General features: G+C 39.9%; 2 protein-coding genes across 2 annotated transcripts; one reads left to right on the forward strand and one right to left on the reverse strand.

Annotated features, from left to right (window-relative positions):
• Positions 1–346: 346 nt before the first annotated feature.
• FucT6 (alpha-(1,6)-fucosyltransferase) lies at positions 347–3,856 on the reverse strand. The gene is made up of 2 exons (XM_011313000.1): positions 3,505–3,856; positions 347–2,674 (listed from the first exon to the last, which is right to left on the reverse strand). Exon 2 carries the CDS (start codon positions 2,628–2,630, stop codon positions 894–896), a length of 1,737 nt encoding a protein of 578 aa, XP_011311302.1. The 5' UTR covers positions 2,631–2,674; positions 3,505–3,856; the 3' UTR covers positions 347–893.
• Positions 3,857–6,516: 2,660 nt separating this feature from the next.
• On the forward strand, positions 6,517–13,683 carry LOC105271451 (uncharacterized). Its single transcript, XM_011313001.1, has 7 exons — positions 6,517–6,931; positions 7,290–7,421; positions 7,517–7,597; positions 7,680–7,907; positions 8,478–8,681; positions 8,909–10,032; positions 10,621–13,683. Exons 1-7 carry the CDS (start codon positions 6,911–6,913, stop codon positions 11,075–11,077), a joined length of 2,247 nt encoding a protein of 748 aa, XP_011311303.1. The 5' UTR covers positions 6,517–6,910; the 3' UTR covers positions 11,078–13,683.
• The last annotated feature ends 86 nt before the right edge of the window (positions 13,684–13,769 follow it).

Consider the following 13,769-nt stretch of genomic DNA (forward strand, 5'->3'; position numbering starts at 1 on the left):
GAAAATTTCGAATTTTTCAATTTCAGCGAATACCTTCTCAATTGTCATGCTCCCCTGATACATTTTTGAAAATTAGGAATTTTTCAATTTCAGTGAATACCTGCTCAATTGTCATGCTCCCCTGATATTTTTTCAAAAATTTCGAATTTTCAAATTTCAGCGAATACCTCCTCAATTATCATGCACTCCCGATACATTTTTGAAAATTTTGGATTTTCAAATTTCACCAGTTAATTCAATATTGAAATTTTTTCAAACGAAATATTATTGTGAGGCATTATCTATTCACTTTGCAAATCATCTTCACTCAATGATGGAAAAATTTTGGAATTAAAACAACGAGCAATTCGTCGTTCAAATCTCGCAATATTTATTTATGAAAAATCTAGGTACAATGTACAATATAACATCATAAGTCGACATTTCTTTAATGCATAAACACTCCACTCTTCGCAGTACAAAATATATTACACTATTTCTCATAATTTCTGTCTGATCATCAGGTATAGAGTAGATTATACCATACTCTCCATGCAATGGAGATAAAGAAAATAATTTCTCCCCTGGGAACCCTTGATTTAGCCTCTGCCTAATTAAAATCACAGAAAGTCATTCGTAGATGTTCCCAGTGTCGTGTGCTAATCTCAGCTCATGATTACTAATCAATAAATAATAAGTGTAAAAGTTAGGCTTATCAAACATGAGAACTAGAACAAGGCAAAACAGCCATTTCTCTCACTTTAATAAACATAATCTCATTTAATTCACTTTGCAATTATCGAAAATGTGCAATTTTGCCTCTTCCTCGGACGTTGAACCACGAAGAACCCCCTAAACACACATTTACAAACGAAATAAATAATCTGTTCCAAATTCTACGAAAAAAACCCACGTCAATTTCCAGGATTGTAGATGGGTACATCTGGATACTTGGGAAAATCAACAACAGCGACTGGATTTTTCACCTTGAAACTGGGAAAAAGTCCAGTGACACTGGTCCTGAGATTTCTCCCCTTGGAGTAGCCATCCCAGTGATTTCCATAGACCTCCACCTTGTCCCCAACCCTCAGCTCAATCTCCCCAATTCTTCTGGGTACATGATCGAGAATAGCGGCCCCTGGATTAGGATTTTGGCCCCCATAATAATACACGTCGTCTAGAGACGTGAATTTGTCATGAGCATCCACATGATACGTCTGCATTATCTCGTAGGCAACTCTGCAGACTTGCGAGCTGAAAGTGCAGACGAGATGATCACAGAGAGATAGTAAATGGATATCAACGATAATTCCCTGGAGTGATGAGTCTGAATATCGTTTTGACACAGAAGCTGTCTCTGCAACCGCTGGATCCCCAATGACTTCGTACCTTGGATACCTTCTTCTGGCGTTTGTTATCACTTTGGGATCATCGCTGGCGATGAAGACTCTTCGGACAGACGGCTCAGTCTCCAATTGATTGAAGTACTGATCGACTTTGACCATGTACTCGTCAATATCGTGGTAAGCAGCTTCAGTGCCCACTTTATCAGTCCTCCTGACGTGAATTCCCACAATCGGTTTCTCGAAGTTTAGTTTCTCCTTCGAGTAGTCCATGACCTTTTTTATGTTGTCCTGGGGCCTCATGAGGAATTTGAGGACCTGCCCCACCCACCAGACGATGGGGTGACCATGGAGCTTCTGAATTCGAGGGGCAAGATCTGCTGGTATGCTCGGAGGTTGATACTTGGGTTTGGGGGAGAGGTTGTCGACTATTGGAAGAGCCATCACTTGTTTAGAGCTGTCCCCTGGCCAATTGCTGTGAGAAGCCCCAGCTGCTGAGAGGCATGTGTCACTCAGAGGCTTGAAGACACTCTCCCAGCCGTCCTTGTGGTAACGCCAGCCCTTTGATTTCAGAATGAGAGTTCGTTCGGTTCCATAGGCCACCAGGAAGCAGTAAGTTATATGATGTATTTGGCAACCAAATCCACAGCCCTTGTTCAAGCTGCAGGTGAGTTTTTTGGCTTTATTACAGTCTGCTGGATTCTGCAGGTGCCAGAATCTCCTCTGAACCAAGTCAGATAAGTCTTTAGATTCCTTCTCCCTCCAATTCCTGTGGCCATCTACGCGCTCCAGCTTATCCAGCTCCAGCATTAATTCTTTCTTATGCTCCCAGATGTCCTTGATTGTGTCGTCAACGTCCTGGTTTCGCTTGTCAAGGTTAAAACTGTCCCCCAGACTCTTCACCTTCTTTAACTCGAACGTTACATAATACCAGAACTCCTGGATATTGTTTTTGATTTTTCTTCTCAAGTCTTCGTAACCGAATGAGGGCCCACTGTCCTCGGTGATCCTCTGGATGTCCAGTTTGTCTCTGATTTCCCCCAGGTGATCCCCTCGCACACCTTTTGAGTTGTCGGAGAGCAGCAAACTCGCCAGAGCCTCGTTCTGCTTCTTCAGAATTCCGAATTCCTCGATCATTTCGTTTAACTTCTGAGTATTCGCCTTCTCTAGTCGAGAGGTAATGTCCTGTGATGGAGGGGAACTTCTCATCACGTGAAATACTGAAAAGATCAGGATTATCAACCAGCCCAGCAGTAACGCTAGACCCAGTTTGCCCAGCCATCCGGGCCTTCCACTCCAGAATGTCATCCCTGATTTAGATGCCTCTGGCGATCCAATTCTTGCTATGACATCTAAAAATAAGAACGAACACAGTGATTCAGATAACACGTGAGTACTCCAGACATATCTCGGAATTTAGAAGAGATAGTCATGTTTTCTATCGAGCATTCGATAAAACGAAAATTAAAATTTCGATATCTCTCTTAGATCCCTTGAAAACTCAACCCGGAAATCACAACTTCTTAACTGGCATTTATTATTACGCATTTATTCATTCACTCATTAGAGAATCATTAACACTGATAATTTTTCATTTAAGATAGATTACCACAAATGCCACTTCACAAGAAAAGGCTTCGGAATAGCCTAACATTACGTAATATTTTTTTGAAATAAACAAGACAATGGAAAAAATTTTATCCTCGAAGAACAATCGTTAGTAACATTTCGTGCTTCTTATCCTGAGTGTACTGCCACGTCTAGAATTAATTATCCTTCCAAATAATACAAAATCAGTTTGTAATTTCAATTTCTATTTCTCCTGATTATCGAGAGAAATTTTCAAAAATATAAAATATGTGAAATATAATGGAATAAAATCACTGAATACTCCGAAAATTTCGGTAACTTTCGTAAAATTCTAAACTCACTGGGAATTCAATAGAATGTAATGTTGGACGTCCCCAGGGAGTTCGAAAATACCCCGCAATTTCCCTCTTAAATCCAATTAAAATAAATTGAAAGTTCCATGGGGCTATTAAAAAAAATCCTCCCAATTGTTCCCCTCAATTCCAAATAATCTTATAATATCCAAACAATTCGCATCACCCCAACACTTGTGCTCATTAAAACCCCCTAAAAAAAAAATAAATCCCCACACACAGATATGATCATTGCTTACTTTACTGTCATCAATAGCCATAATCTTGCACTTCACATGTTCCTCTCACTGATGGTGATTGCACACGTATGATCGCATATGAATCCACGTACGTATGACGTGTAATTTAGTGTAATAACAATGGAATATCCAGTTAGAAGAATAATCCCCGAGTCATCCCTTTTTTCCTCTTCATCTAGGGCTGATGACACCAACGAGAACCCTTTATTTGATCAGAATGAGTATTTCTGTTAGCAAATTGAGTCTTCCAGGACTTCTGTTGACTGTTTGTTGATAATAATTTAGGCCTCCGTGGCAAGATTAGACGACTGGGAGTACTTCACATCCTAACCTCAGCACTTTCATTCTACAATCCATTCTATCTCTTTTTTCTCGATTTCTCTCTCTCTTTCCCATCTCTCCACAAAAAGAAGGAATTTGTCTGACCCACTGACGATCAATAAATAGGACATGATCAACGCCTCCTCTCCATAAAGAAGAAATCTCCTCGAATCGATTTATCGAATATCTGAATAGAAACGAATTTCTTCGAACCCGCTATCTTTGAATCCACAAAACGACTAATCGATTTCCATTTCTGACTCGATAACAGCAGCGGTGCATTAATTTCTAGTAAATAAAACATGAGCGAATCGATTTACTCGAGATTGTGTCAATGGAATTGTAGATGTTGTTCGTTCTTCAGTAATGCAAAAATAGTTTATTTTATAGATCTGTATGCGGATTTGGCTGGTATCCAGCTGGTGAAATTGCACTTCGTGTCTTTGTGGGAGTTTCACCTATTTGGCTAGTGGGTATGGAGTAGTAGATTTTAAACGAGTGGAAGGGCAATACGAAGGACAGGGTCAGAGGGACACAATTGAAATTCCTTGGAAGGGGGAGTAGTACAGGTGGTAATTCAAAACGTTGTAATGGATCGATGCAATTACGAGTGCCCTCCCCCTGCCCTCGCGAGATCAATCATTTAGTTTGGGAAACGACTGGGGAACCCTTGCACACTGGAATAATTTTTTTCTCCACTTTGCTGCTGTTAAACTATAGGGAAATGGAAAAAAAAACTTATTTCTCATTTTTAGTATTGCAACAGCATTTGAAAGGAATTTTTTATTATTATCTGGAAATTTTCAGAAAAAGATTTTAGCTCCTACTTTAAATTAATGCAATCATCTCATTTTTTTGGTCTTTATTTTTTTTCGGGGATAAATCTGAGGTACCTGATCAGGCGTTCCAAAAAATTATCGCGTTTTAATATCAATGGGGGATTTTTTTACAATACGTTGGGGAGGATAAATAATAATAAAGGAGGAAGTAGAAAAGATTATTGAGGGATGGGTACAGCGTCATGTTCAGTGCAAATTCTTCTCGAATTGCAATCGATATGGGTTCGTCTGGGGCGTCATGACGGCGCCAGAGATGCCTTTATCTCGCCGAAACGAGGGGAGGACTTCACCGAGGACATAGTAACCCCTGGGATGACGTTTAATAACATCACCATGAATTACCCGTACATCTACACCGAGAGAAAATATCTGTTGTCTAATGATGTTCGGGGGAATGCTCTGGGGGAAGGGTGCGACTGTCTGAGGTTCATTCGTGAAATTTGCATTGCTGAATGAGTAATGAAGTTGTCAGGTCAGAGGTAAGAGATATTCTGGAGGTTTCTTCGGCTTTTGATTATCATCTCAGCTATCGAACTGATTTTTATTCTAACTCAAATGAGGATACGCTCAGACAAAAATTTACGTATGATTAAATTTGTTAGTGCAAAAGTCATTACTTATATTCACATTCAGAAATTCGATTTTTTCAAATTTCAATTCATTTTTTAATGGTCGACATAATTTGAAGGAATTCACGTTAAAGTAAATTCTTCATTATTATTGTTGAGTGAATATTGATTTAAATTGCATTTTTATTATTCCGAACCCTGATGATTATAAATAAATGATTGGTGCTGTTTAAACTCTCATGAATTTTTCATGGTGAATTCAATTATCTGTTTTAATTGCTAAATTCACTCATTATCATTTGGATTTTTGATTAGTGATTTCGATTGTGGAAATGAATTTTTTTTCTTGTGCCATTGAATTCGAGGCGTGTAATTCTGCCTCAAGGGACCATCAAAAGGATTTCCACCAGCCCAACCAGAAAATATGAATCGACTATCGACAGGTCGATGGATGTCCAGCCACCGAGTCAACCGTCTGGGTCACAGTGGGGTAGAGACGCGTTGGTCAGCCTCAGCATAATTATCCATAATAATAGATAATAATAAAAAAAATATTACTATAAACGAAACAGTCATTTCGGTATACTAGAATAAATTTTCAATTTCATTTCCCATGAAATTTCACCGAAATATTTCCACAAATCCAATTAAACATGTAAGAAAAATATGAAATATAAAATATCCTATACTCTGAAATAAACTATTAATACATTTTTTCTTGCACCAAGTAATTCAGTATAAATAATTTTTGTGGAGAGTGGCAATCGGAGTGGAGTTGTCTAGGTCACAGTGGAGTAGAGATGCTTTGTTCAGCCTCGATTGATTTTGAAAACCAAGAGTGTACAGCTTTGATGATCAGTTTGCCGCGCTACGCGATACATAATCAGTTAGTTTATGAGAATTGCACGATGTTAGTGTCCTGATTAGTACACCATTCGCATCACCATCCCGTGGGGTTGAACGCCGGGATATCGGGGTGCAGAGGGTGTAGGTCGGTTGTGGCGTTTGTAGGGGTTGTAGGGGCTGGTGGGGCTGAAGGGGCAGAAGGGGCTAGAGAGATTGGAGGGGTTGTGGAAGTTTGAGAGGAACGGGCGGATAGGGGGGTCAGGGGGAAGAGGGTGAAATGACGGAGAAGGGGAAGAAGGGTGGAAAGGGAATGAGAGGGTGGGAGATCAGGCGCAGTGGAAAAACACGAGCTGAAATATTTGAAATGGCTCATAGCCGAGGATTGGGGCGCCGAAGAGGCGACACCAGTTGGCAGTTACCCCTAAACGCTCTCAGAGGGTGGATGGCACTGTATCCACCCTCGGCCCCGCTGTCTCTTCCGCTGCAATCTCAATTAGTCGGTACAGATCTCTAGTCTTCTATACATGCTCTTGCCCTTTAAATTTCAAAACAAGTCGTCTACCACTCGTACCAAAAGACCGCGCAAATATTTATTCTCCGGTGGAAGAGCGGGATTGGAGGGCTGTTAAGTGTCCTTTGGAGTCTTTGTGATTCTCCTGCAATTTCATCTTTCATTCGCGTCATGCTGGCCCCACGGTTCTCTACTACGGGGGGGAGAGCCATCCTGGCGATCCAACGTCTCTCATTATAGTCGGGCTTGATGAATACCCTCTTTCATCATACGCTGGATCAAATGAAAAATAATCGGAGGTGTGACGAGATATTTGCAAGATGAATCGGGACAGTGAGGAGGTGAGTTGTCCTGAGCTGGGAGCATTCGGTTTAAAATTGTTTCCGTTTTTATTGGCTTCGGGGAAGGTTCGATGAATTCATTGATTTAACGAGGAATCCGAAGGAGATGGCAATTTTTTTGTAATAATCTTTTTTGTAGGTTTTAATTATTTCTAGAAAAAAGGTGATTACAAAAATTTTTATATCAGCTCTGGATTTCGAGATATTGTCAGTGACATTTTTGAGTTAGATTTACAAAGGGAAATGGTTAGATTTAAAAAATGTAGTGCTGGGATTATAAATTTTTGCGCGTTACCACAACAATCTAAACAATATTTTTTATAAGTAATTTATCTCCGCATGGTGTTTTGAAATACAGCAACGACCGATTTCGCAAACTTTCTGCGGTGCACTGCAGAAAGAGGCAAATTGCAAATGCCTGGTCCTCTCAGTCCTGATTTATGGGTGTTTAGCTGCTGTCACGTGGTGCAGGTGTGCTAATGTTACAAAGGTGTGTACGCCACTGGCATTTATATTCCCCAGGGTAATTACGGATAATTGAAGATCACGAGTGGAATTTTTACGTGAGCTTTTCCGCGGTTTTAGATAGTCATCAATTTTTCTAAGATCCCGCTCAAGTCTACGAGGCACGTGTCACCTTGCGACGACGGCTACATCTACATACCCGTGAGTTTAATGGATAATTTAATTTTCAGGGGGTGGTAGATTTTGGGGGGATGAGTAATTGGAGCGTGTGAAAATTGTGTAGGTGGCTTTCATGGGTATGCTGTACCTGGTTTATCTCGTCGAGTGCTACCATTCACCCATCAGACTTGATTTGAAGCATGGCGAGAGTCAGGATAGCATTCTCTCGAAATTGGCGGGGTTGAGACTAGTGCAGCCCACTATCTGGTGGAAAGCTGTTTCTTATCACTACGTCAGGAGAAAACGACAGATTACCAGATACAGAAATGGGGATAATTACACAACCACTCAGGTAAATTCACTGAGGAAAAAAAAATAATTCCGTTCACCGTTAAAAATTAATTGAAGATGCCGGAATTTTTATTAACTTTCTGCTGAAACTCTCTGAAACTCACTATTTTTCTGTATATTTTCTTTATCATTTATCAGACTCATTATTTTGCGTGCAGCTTGAGATAAGAATTTAGATGGGGAGTCCACGGGTACATTTCAGACATTTCGATTTAAGCGGAATTACGCGGCAGAAAAAATATTTTCTCCGTGTGAAAGTACCTTATCTGTTACAAAACGTGAAATTTATCAATGCCACGATCCTATGGATTAAATAGACCATTTGGAATGATGGAATCGAAAAAAAAAACCATCGGGGAATAATTTCATTCCTGGTAATCATCCCCAAACCCTTTCCGACCTGAGTATTATCGAGATAATCTACATGTACTGGTCGAATTTATCGTTCGTGAGTGGGAAAACAAATTTTTTTCCCCTCGGGTTTTCTATTTTTGTAAATAGCGACTCCATGAAATTGTACTTCAGGTACTTTATCATCCCCTAAAGCTTCTCCATCGCTTTCACTCCTCAGGTTTACTACGAGCGTGTAAACACAAATGCAGCGACATCATTTTACTTCTACGATTACTGCGGTGTCAAGGACATAAGTAAAGAGCTGACTATGGACGCTAAGATCCCGATAACGAAGATAACCCTCAGCAAGGGTTTCGCATTCTCCAATATGCGATCAGCCACTGAGTTCGAGGAGGCCAGATCGCGTTTTTTCGCTGAACAGGTAGAAAAAAAAATTTCAGGACAATAGCTTTAAAAATCTCTTCTAAAAATTTCAGAAGCGACGAATAACTGAGGCAGTCATCTGATCAATGAATGAATCCTTCCTCATTCCTTGAAGGAACCAAGTCCTCAAATTTCCAAGGTTTCCCAAAAATTCCACCGAACCCCATTGCATCCCATGGCCTGAATACCTCGGACCTTCTTTTAACCGCTCGCACAAATTCCCAGGAACTCAGAGACGATTACATGGAGATGCGTGAGGGTCTGGACCTCGGGTACAATTTCAATGCCTCAACAACTCTGGTGGCAGTGCTGGGTCGTCCCTGGTTCACTAATACCTACGTTTACTGGTGCCTGAGTGCTCTCCTCCTGAGCTGGCCCCTTCGAATAATAATCGAGTGTAACACCCAGTACGCGGATTATCAGATAACAAAATTATTCGGTGTGAATTACGATACACCAACGAGTGGTGAACAGATTCACGCGTCCTCGAGTCAATTGAGTGCACCAGGTTCTTACATGCTGGCACCGAGCTACAGTGAGGCCCTGCTGATGGAACCAGCAGGTCCAACATCCTCAGAAGCCTCCACCAGAGAGACACCAATGCTAATCCCCAGTTACTCAGAGGCTCTTCTCTACGAGTGTGCAGCACCACGTCCTGAGGGTGTCCACGAGATCTCGTGCTCTGTAGGTCGTAGCATCACAAACGAGAGTCTCTTCGCAGTCCTGGAGACCCAGCCCTCCACCTGCGACTGCCCCTGCCACCAGACAAGACTCCAAGACGATCAGAGCACTGATTGCACTAGTCTCAGGGGTCAATCCACCACCGAATTACGCAGCTGTGGTGTATGCAGTGCCTCTAATTATCGTATTAATAATCTAGATAATTCCATGATGACTAGAGATATTTCTGAGCCAAATTTGAGGACGAATTCCTGTGATTTAATGAGGGGCACTAGTTTGCAATTTTTGAGGGTGAATGGGCGAAGTTTGGAGAATATTTTGGAGAGTGAGGAGGGATTGGCGGCGGGCTCGGTGGAGGGACAGGGCGGAAAGGGGGCTATACCCAAGAGGAGGGTGGAAACAGATGTGGGGGCACAGGCTGGGGTCAGTGGAGTGAGGAGTGATCTGGATACTTCGGGAATGGGGAATAACATACCGGAGTCCAAGACGTACTTCTGCCTCAAATCGATTCTCAAACAGAACAAGAGGAGGTACACTCTTGTTACCACTGAGGAGTTCAGGAATCTTGTGGGCGGTGAGGAGAAGCCGGAGGGAGGATTTCTACTCATGAGGGATAATTGTTTGAGAGGGGGTGGTAGTGCAGAGGTCCGGAGAGAAAATCCGAACAGGTGAGGGATTTTAATTGAGATGTGGAAATATTTGGGTTGTGGTGTAGCCAAATTATCGTGGTTTTATCGCTCTTGTCGGTGTTGCGAAATAACGGGTATTGATTGTTCTTTATTGTTGTTGATTGAATTGATTCATTAATTTGGAATTATCACTCTCGAAAATTCAAGCGGGGACGGTGAAAGTTAACGGGAAATTTATGCGAAATGTCGGCGCATTTTATGGACTGATGAATAAGGTAATGCCCTGAATATTCAATGAAATGATAATTTTTCTTGTCGCTTTACAAGGGGAATTATTAAGAATGGGAAAAGTTCAGGTGATTATTTTTCGGGAATACCCTCCGCTTCTATTGGGAATTCATTTCAAGGTAATGTCCAATTTTTGTCAGGGGATTTAAAATTCATATTCAAATTTTAATAGAAACTCTTTCTCATTGAAAAAATACAAATTCTGTAGTTATTCAATTGACACGATCTCATAATCCGTCATATTATATTTTTATCTGAAAGTTTATCAATTTCGTAATCGAATTGCTGTGAAAAATTATCCGTTAAGATCTCGACGTTTTTCGTCAATTTTTTTTTCAGAACTTTGATATTTGCTAGTCCAATTCATGAAGTCTGCAGACCGAATGATCCATTCGCGGGTACCCACCGGCACCGAGAGCCAACGACTGCACCAGCCGCTGGTTTGAAAAAGCTGGGACGATCATTGACTGTTCTTGCAGAGGAAGAAACAACCCCTCAAGGGCCACCCCATCGCCGAAGGAGCAAGAGACTCATGCATCAACGCACCATGAGCATAGAACCCGAGTACCTCCAGTTCTTCACACCATCAGGGGATGGTGATAAGAACCAGCAGACTGGAAGTACCACAAGGTGCTTTGTAACCACTGCTCCACCCCACGGCTTGACCCGCTCTCTCACCGAGAGGAGATCAAAGCCGATTCGACACGATCGAACTTTAAGGCGCAGCTTTACGGATGAGAGAACTGAATTTGGACCCCCGAGACGAATGAATCTTAATATGGAAACGTCCTTGTAACAAAACGCGCAATCAGTCTTCGTGGGAGGATAATTGAAGCAACGAAATCACGTATGGAAAAATTTCACTTGAAAACCGAGAGGTCTCCAATTAAATTTCTTGAAACTCTAAAAAGGCTTTCAGCTGTTGAGAATTTATTGAAATTACGAATTCTCATAGTGTCGACGGAACTTCTGCCTTTCACCAAAAATTTTTAGAGATATCCCAAACGTTCTTCGTTTGATTTTCTCCATAGGTGATAGGCTGTGAAGTGGTGAGAACGTGGTAATTTAATTAAATTATTCAACCACTGGTGTTACTGGAAATCCATAAAATTTATAACAGTGTAACTGTTTTCCTCCGAACAGTTTCAACGACAACGAGTGAAAATCCAATTTTTTGCCACTTCACTGCTGATATAACTTCTCCATAGCGTTAGAATCCTTCCTCATTTGATAGTTCTTCCTTAAGATTAACAAAACTCACGAGAGTCGCAAAATAAATGCCTTTTAAATCAAATTACGCACGATACGCGGTGCTGGAGGATCATTAAATTGGAGAGATAATCAGACAGAATTCGATCAATTATCAATTACTTTTGTAAATGAAAATCGATGAGAATTTAAATATCCAGTCTTGGAATTAAAAACTAGACGCAAAACAAATTCTGATTTTCCCCGAAAAATCAAGGATAATCCTGATAACTCATGATTTTTCCAAGACTATGAACTTTGGATGAAAAAAGTGAAATAATTTCGTTGAATTCTTTAAATCTTTAAATTTCGAGTAATAATTTCATTTAATGATTGAGAGCCGCGTATCATGCACTAGCTCAAGTATTAAATGATAAACGTAAGCGATAATGAAAGTTAACGACATTTATTACGAATATACATGTATATAAACAAAATTTGAATGGAGACGAGAGAGATACATAATTATATATTTGTTGTACATGTAATTTTAAACGCTTATACGTGTATTTTCGATCGATGAGTCAATCGAACTAGTTACGAATCATAAGTACATGTACCATAAGCACTCAACAGGATTAAACACGCGCAATGACGACTAAATGAATAATTCCGTAATTCCTACCGTCAATTTGATGCTTATGCTGGGTCAGATGCATACGAAGCCATTTAACGATATTGTTGTAATTTTTACTAGGGCTCTTCAAATATGTGATATATACGCTGAATTTTTAGTATAAATCGACTGGTAAACGTGCAATTTAAGGGAGTTCGTGGATTTAATCGGGAATTAGTCGGTGGAAGAAACCATAATAAATATTTATTTGGTTTTGCGCTTGAACAATGAAGTCTTTCCAAACTGCCAGAATAGTTATAAATATTAGAGTGAAGGGAGATGTGTCGTTAAATGTCGAGGGACTGAATTGCACTGGGCATTTAGTGGTCGAGTATTTCTGTTGTGCTATTTGGAATTATTGAAGTTTTAATTATCGAGGAGAGAGTGAGGAGTAGGAGATGGACTCGAACGATCTCGGTGAATTATTTTTGGAGGATTCCAGAAGCGGTGGATATTTTTTTAATGTCAGAACCTTTTCGTTAATTCTGGTTCATCAATTCAGGATCTGTGAGAGGTTTATCTCCCGCTCTGCATCGCTCTCCCATTCTGAGAAAAACTTATAGGAAAATTTATCCTGACATCCTGCAGTAGAAAATAAAGTACATTATAATACTATTGGGATATTTCATCGGAGTGATATAATTTACAGGAGAGTTATCGCATTTTTTATGAGGTGTCAGCGTGAAATTTTCTGGAGTCAATGCACCCCAGGGTAAATTGTACGATAAATTTTTCTTCACACCAGCGTGAATTAATTAAGGATGTTTATCCAAAGTCCCGAGGATTCCACCCACTGACACAGATTAATTATCATATTGTAGGAATAAAGTAGAGAAACTGGAGAATTTCGTAAGTATTTTTAGTGAACGAATTATGGTTTTGTAAATGAATTCTGTAAGAACGTGTATATAAGCGCATTATTTTATTTCGGTAGAATTGTGGCAATCACTTCAACAAATTGCAACTTTTTCAAAGATGGATAAACATTCTTAGGATTTTTTCAAAATCTAGTATATAATCCTTCCAGCCAATTGCATCAATAGCCCTCATTGACACGGTCTACGTCAGACAATCCACAAATTACGATTAATGAAGAAAAAAATTCGATGATTCAACGGATAGAATTTTTATAACCACGTAAGATCATTGCACAAACAAAATTAATTAAGAAACCTACGAAAATGATATTTAGTAATCGCATAAACTCATGCCGTCTTGAAAAAGTGCTCTTGTAATTAAAAAAAATGCAACAAAATGAATGGAGAAAATGATTTCGATTGGAGTTTGAGGTGGATAATTAGTTCGAGGTATTTACAGCGTTTTTAGGGGATAATTTGTAAGTGCTTCGAGAGTAATTCACTGGTCGCTCTTTGTTAACTGGGAGCAATGTGCATCTTGTACGTAAAAATGTTTAAATAATGAGGATTAAAACTGAGGAAAAGGAAATAGATGAAGGTATTCGCGGCGAGGGCCAAAGTAATTGTACTCATTTATAGTAATTTAACGTAATTGTGATTATTATACATAAACTGCATTATATTGCCGTACGAAATAAAGACAAATGGTTGATGGTTACAAATGATATGTGGATTAATTCAATGCATTGGTTTCCTGAAATCACGAA

This window comes from Fopius arisanus, unplaced genomic scaffold, assembly GCF_000806365.1.
Source record: "Fopius arisanus strain USDA-PBARC FA_bdor unplaced genomic scaffold, ASM80636v1 scaffold00111, whole genome shotgun sequence".
In the NCBI taxonomy this organism is placed as follows: domain Eukaryota; kingdom Metazoa; phylum Arthropoda; class Insecta; order Hymenoptera; family Braconidae; genus Fopius; species Fopius arisanus.

Coding starts and splice junctions, on each gene's coding strand:
- FucT6 (XM_011313000.1), bottom strand. CDS start 2,630: ATGACATTCTGGAGTGGAAGGCCCGGATGGCTGGGCAAACTGGGTCTA.
- LOC105271451 (XM_011313001.1), top strand. CDS start 6,911: ATGAATCGGGACAGTGAGGAG. Junction 7,598..7,679: donor ACGGCTACATCTACATACCC/GTGAGTTTAATG, acceptor AAAATTGTGTAG/GTGGCTTTCATGGGTATGCT. Junction 7,908..8,477: donor ATAATTACACAACCACTCAG/GTAAATTCACTG, acceptor TTCACTCCTCAG/GTTTACTACGAGCGTGTAAA.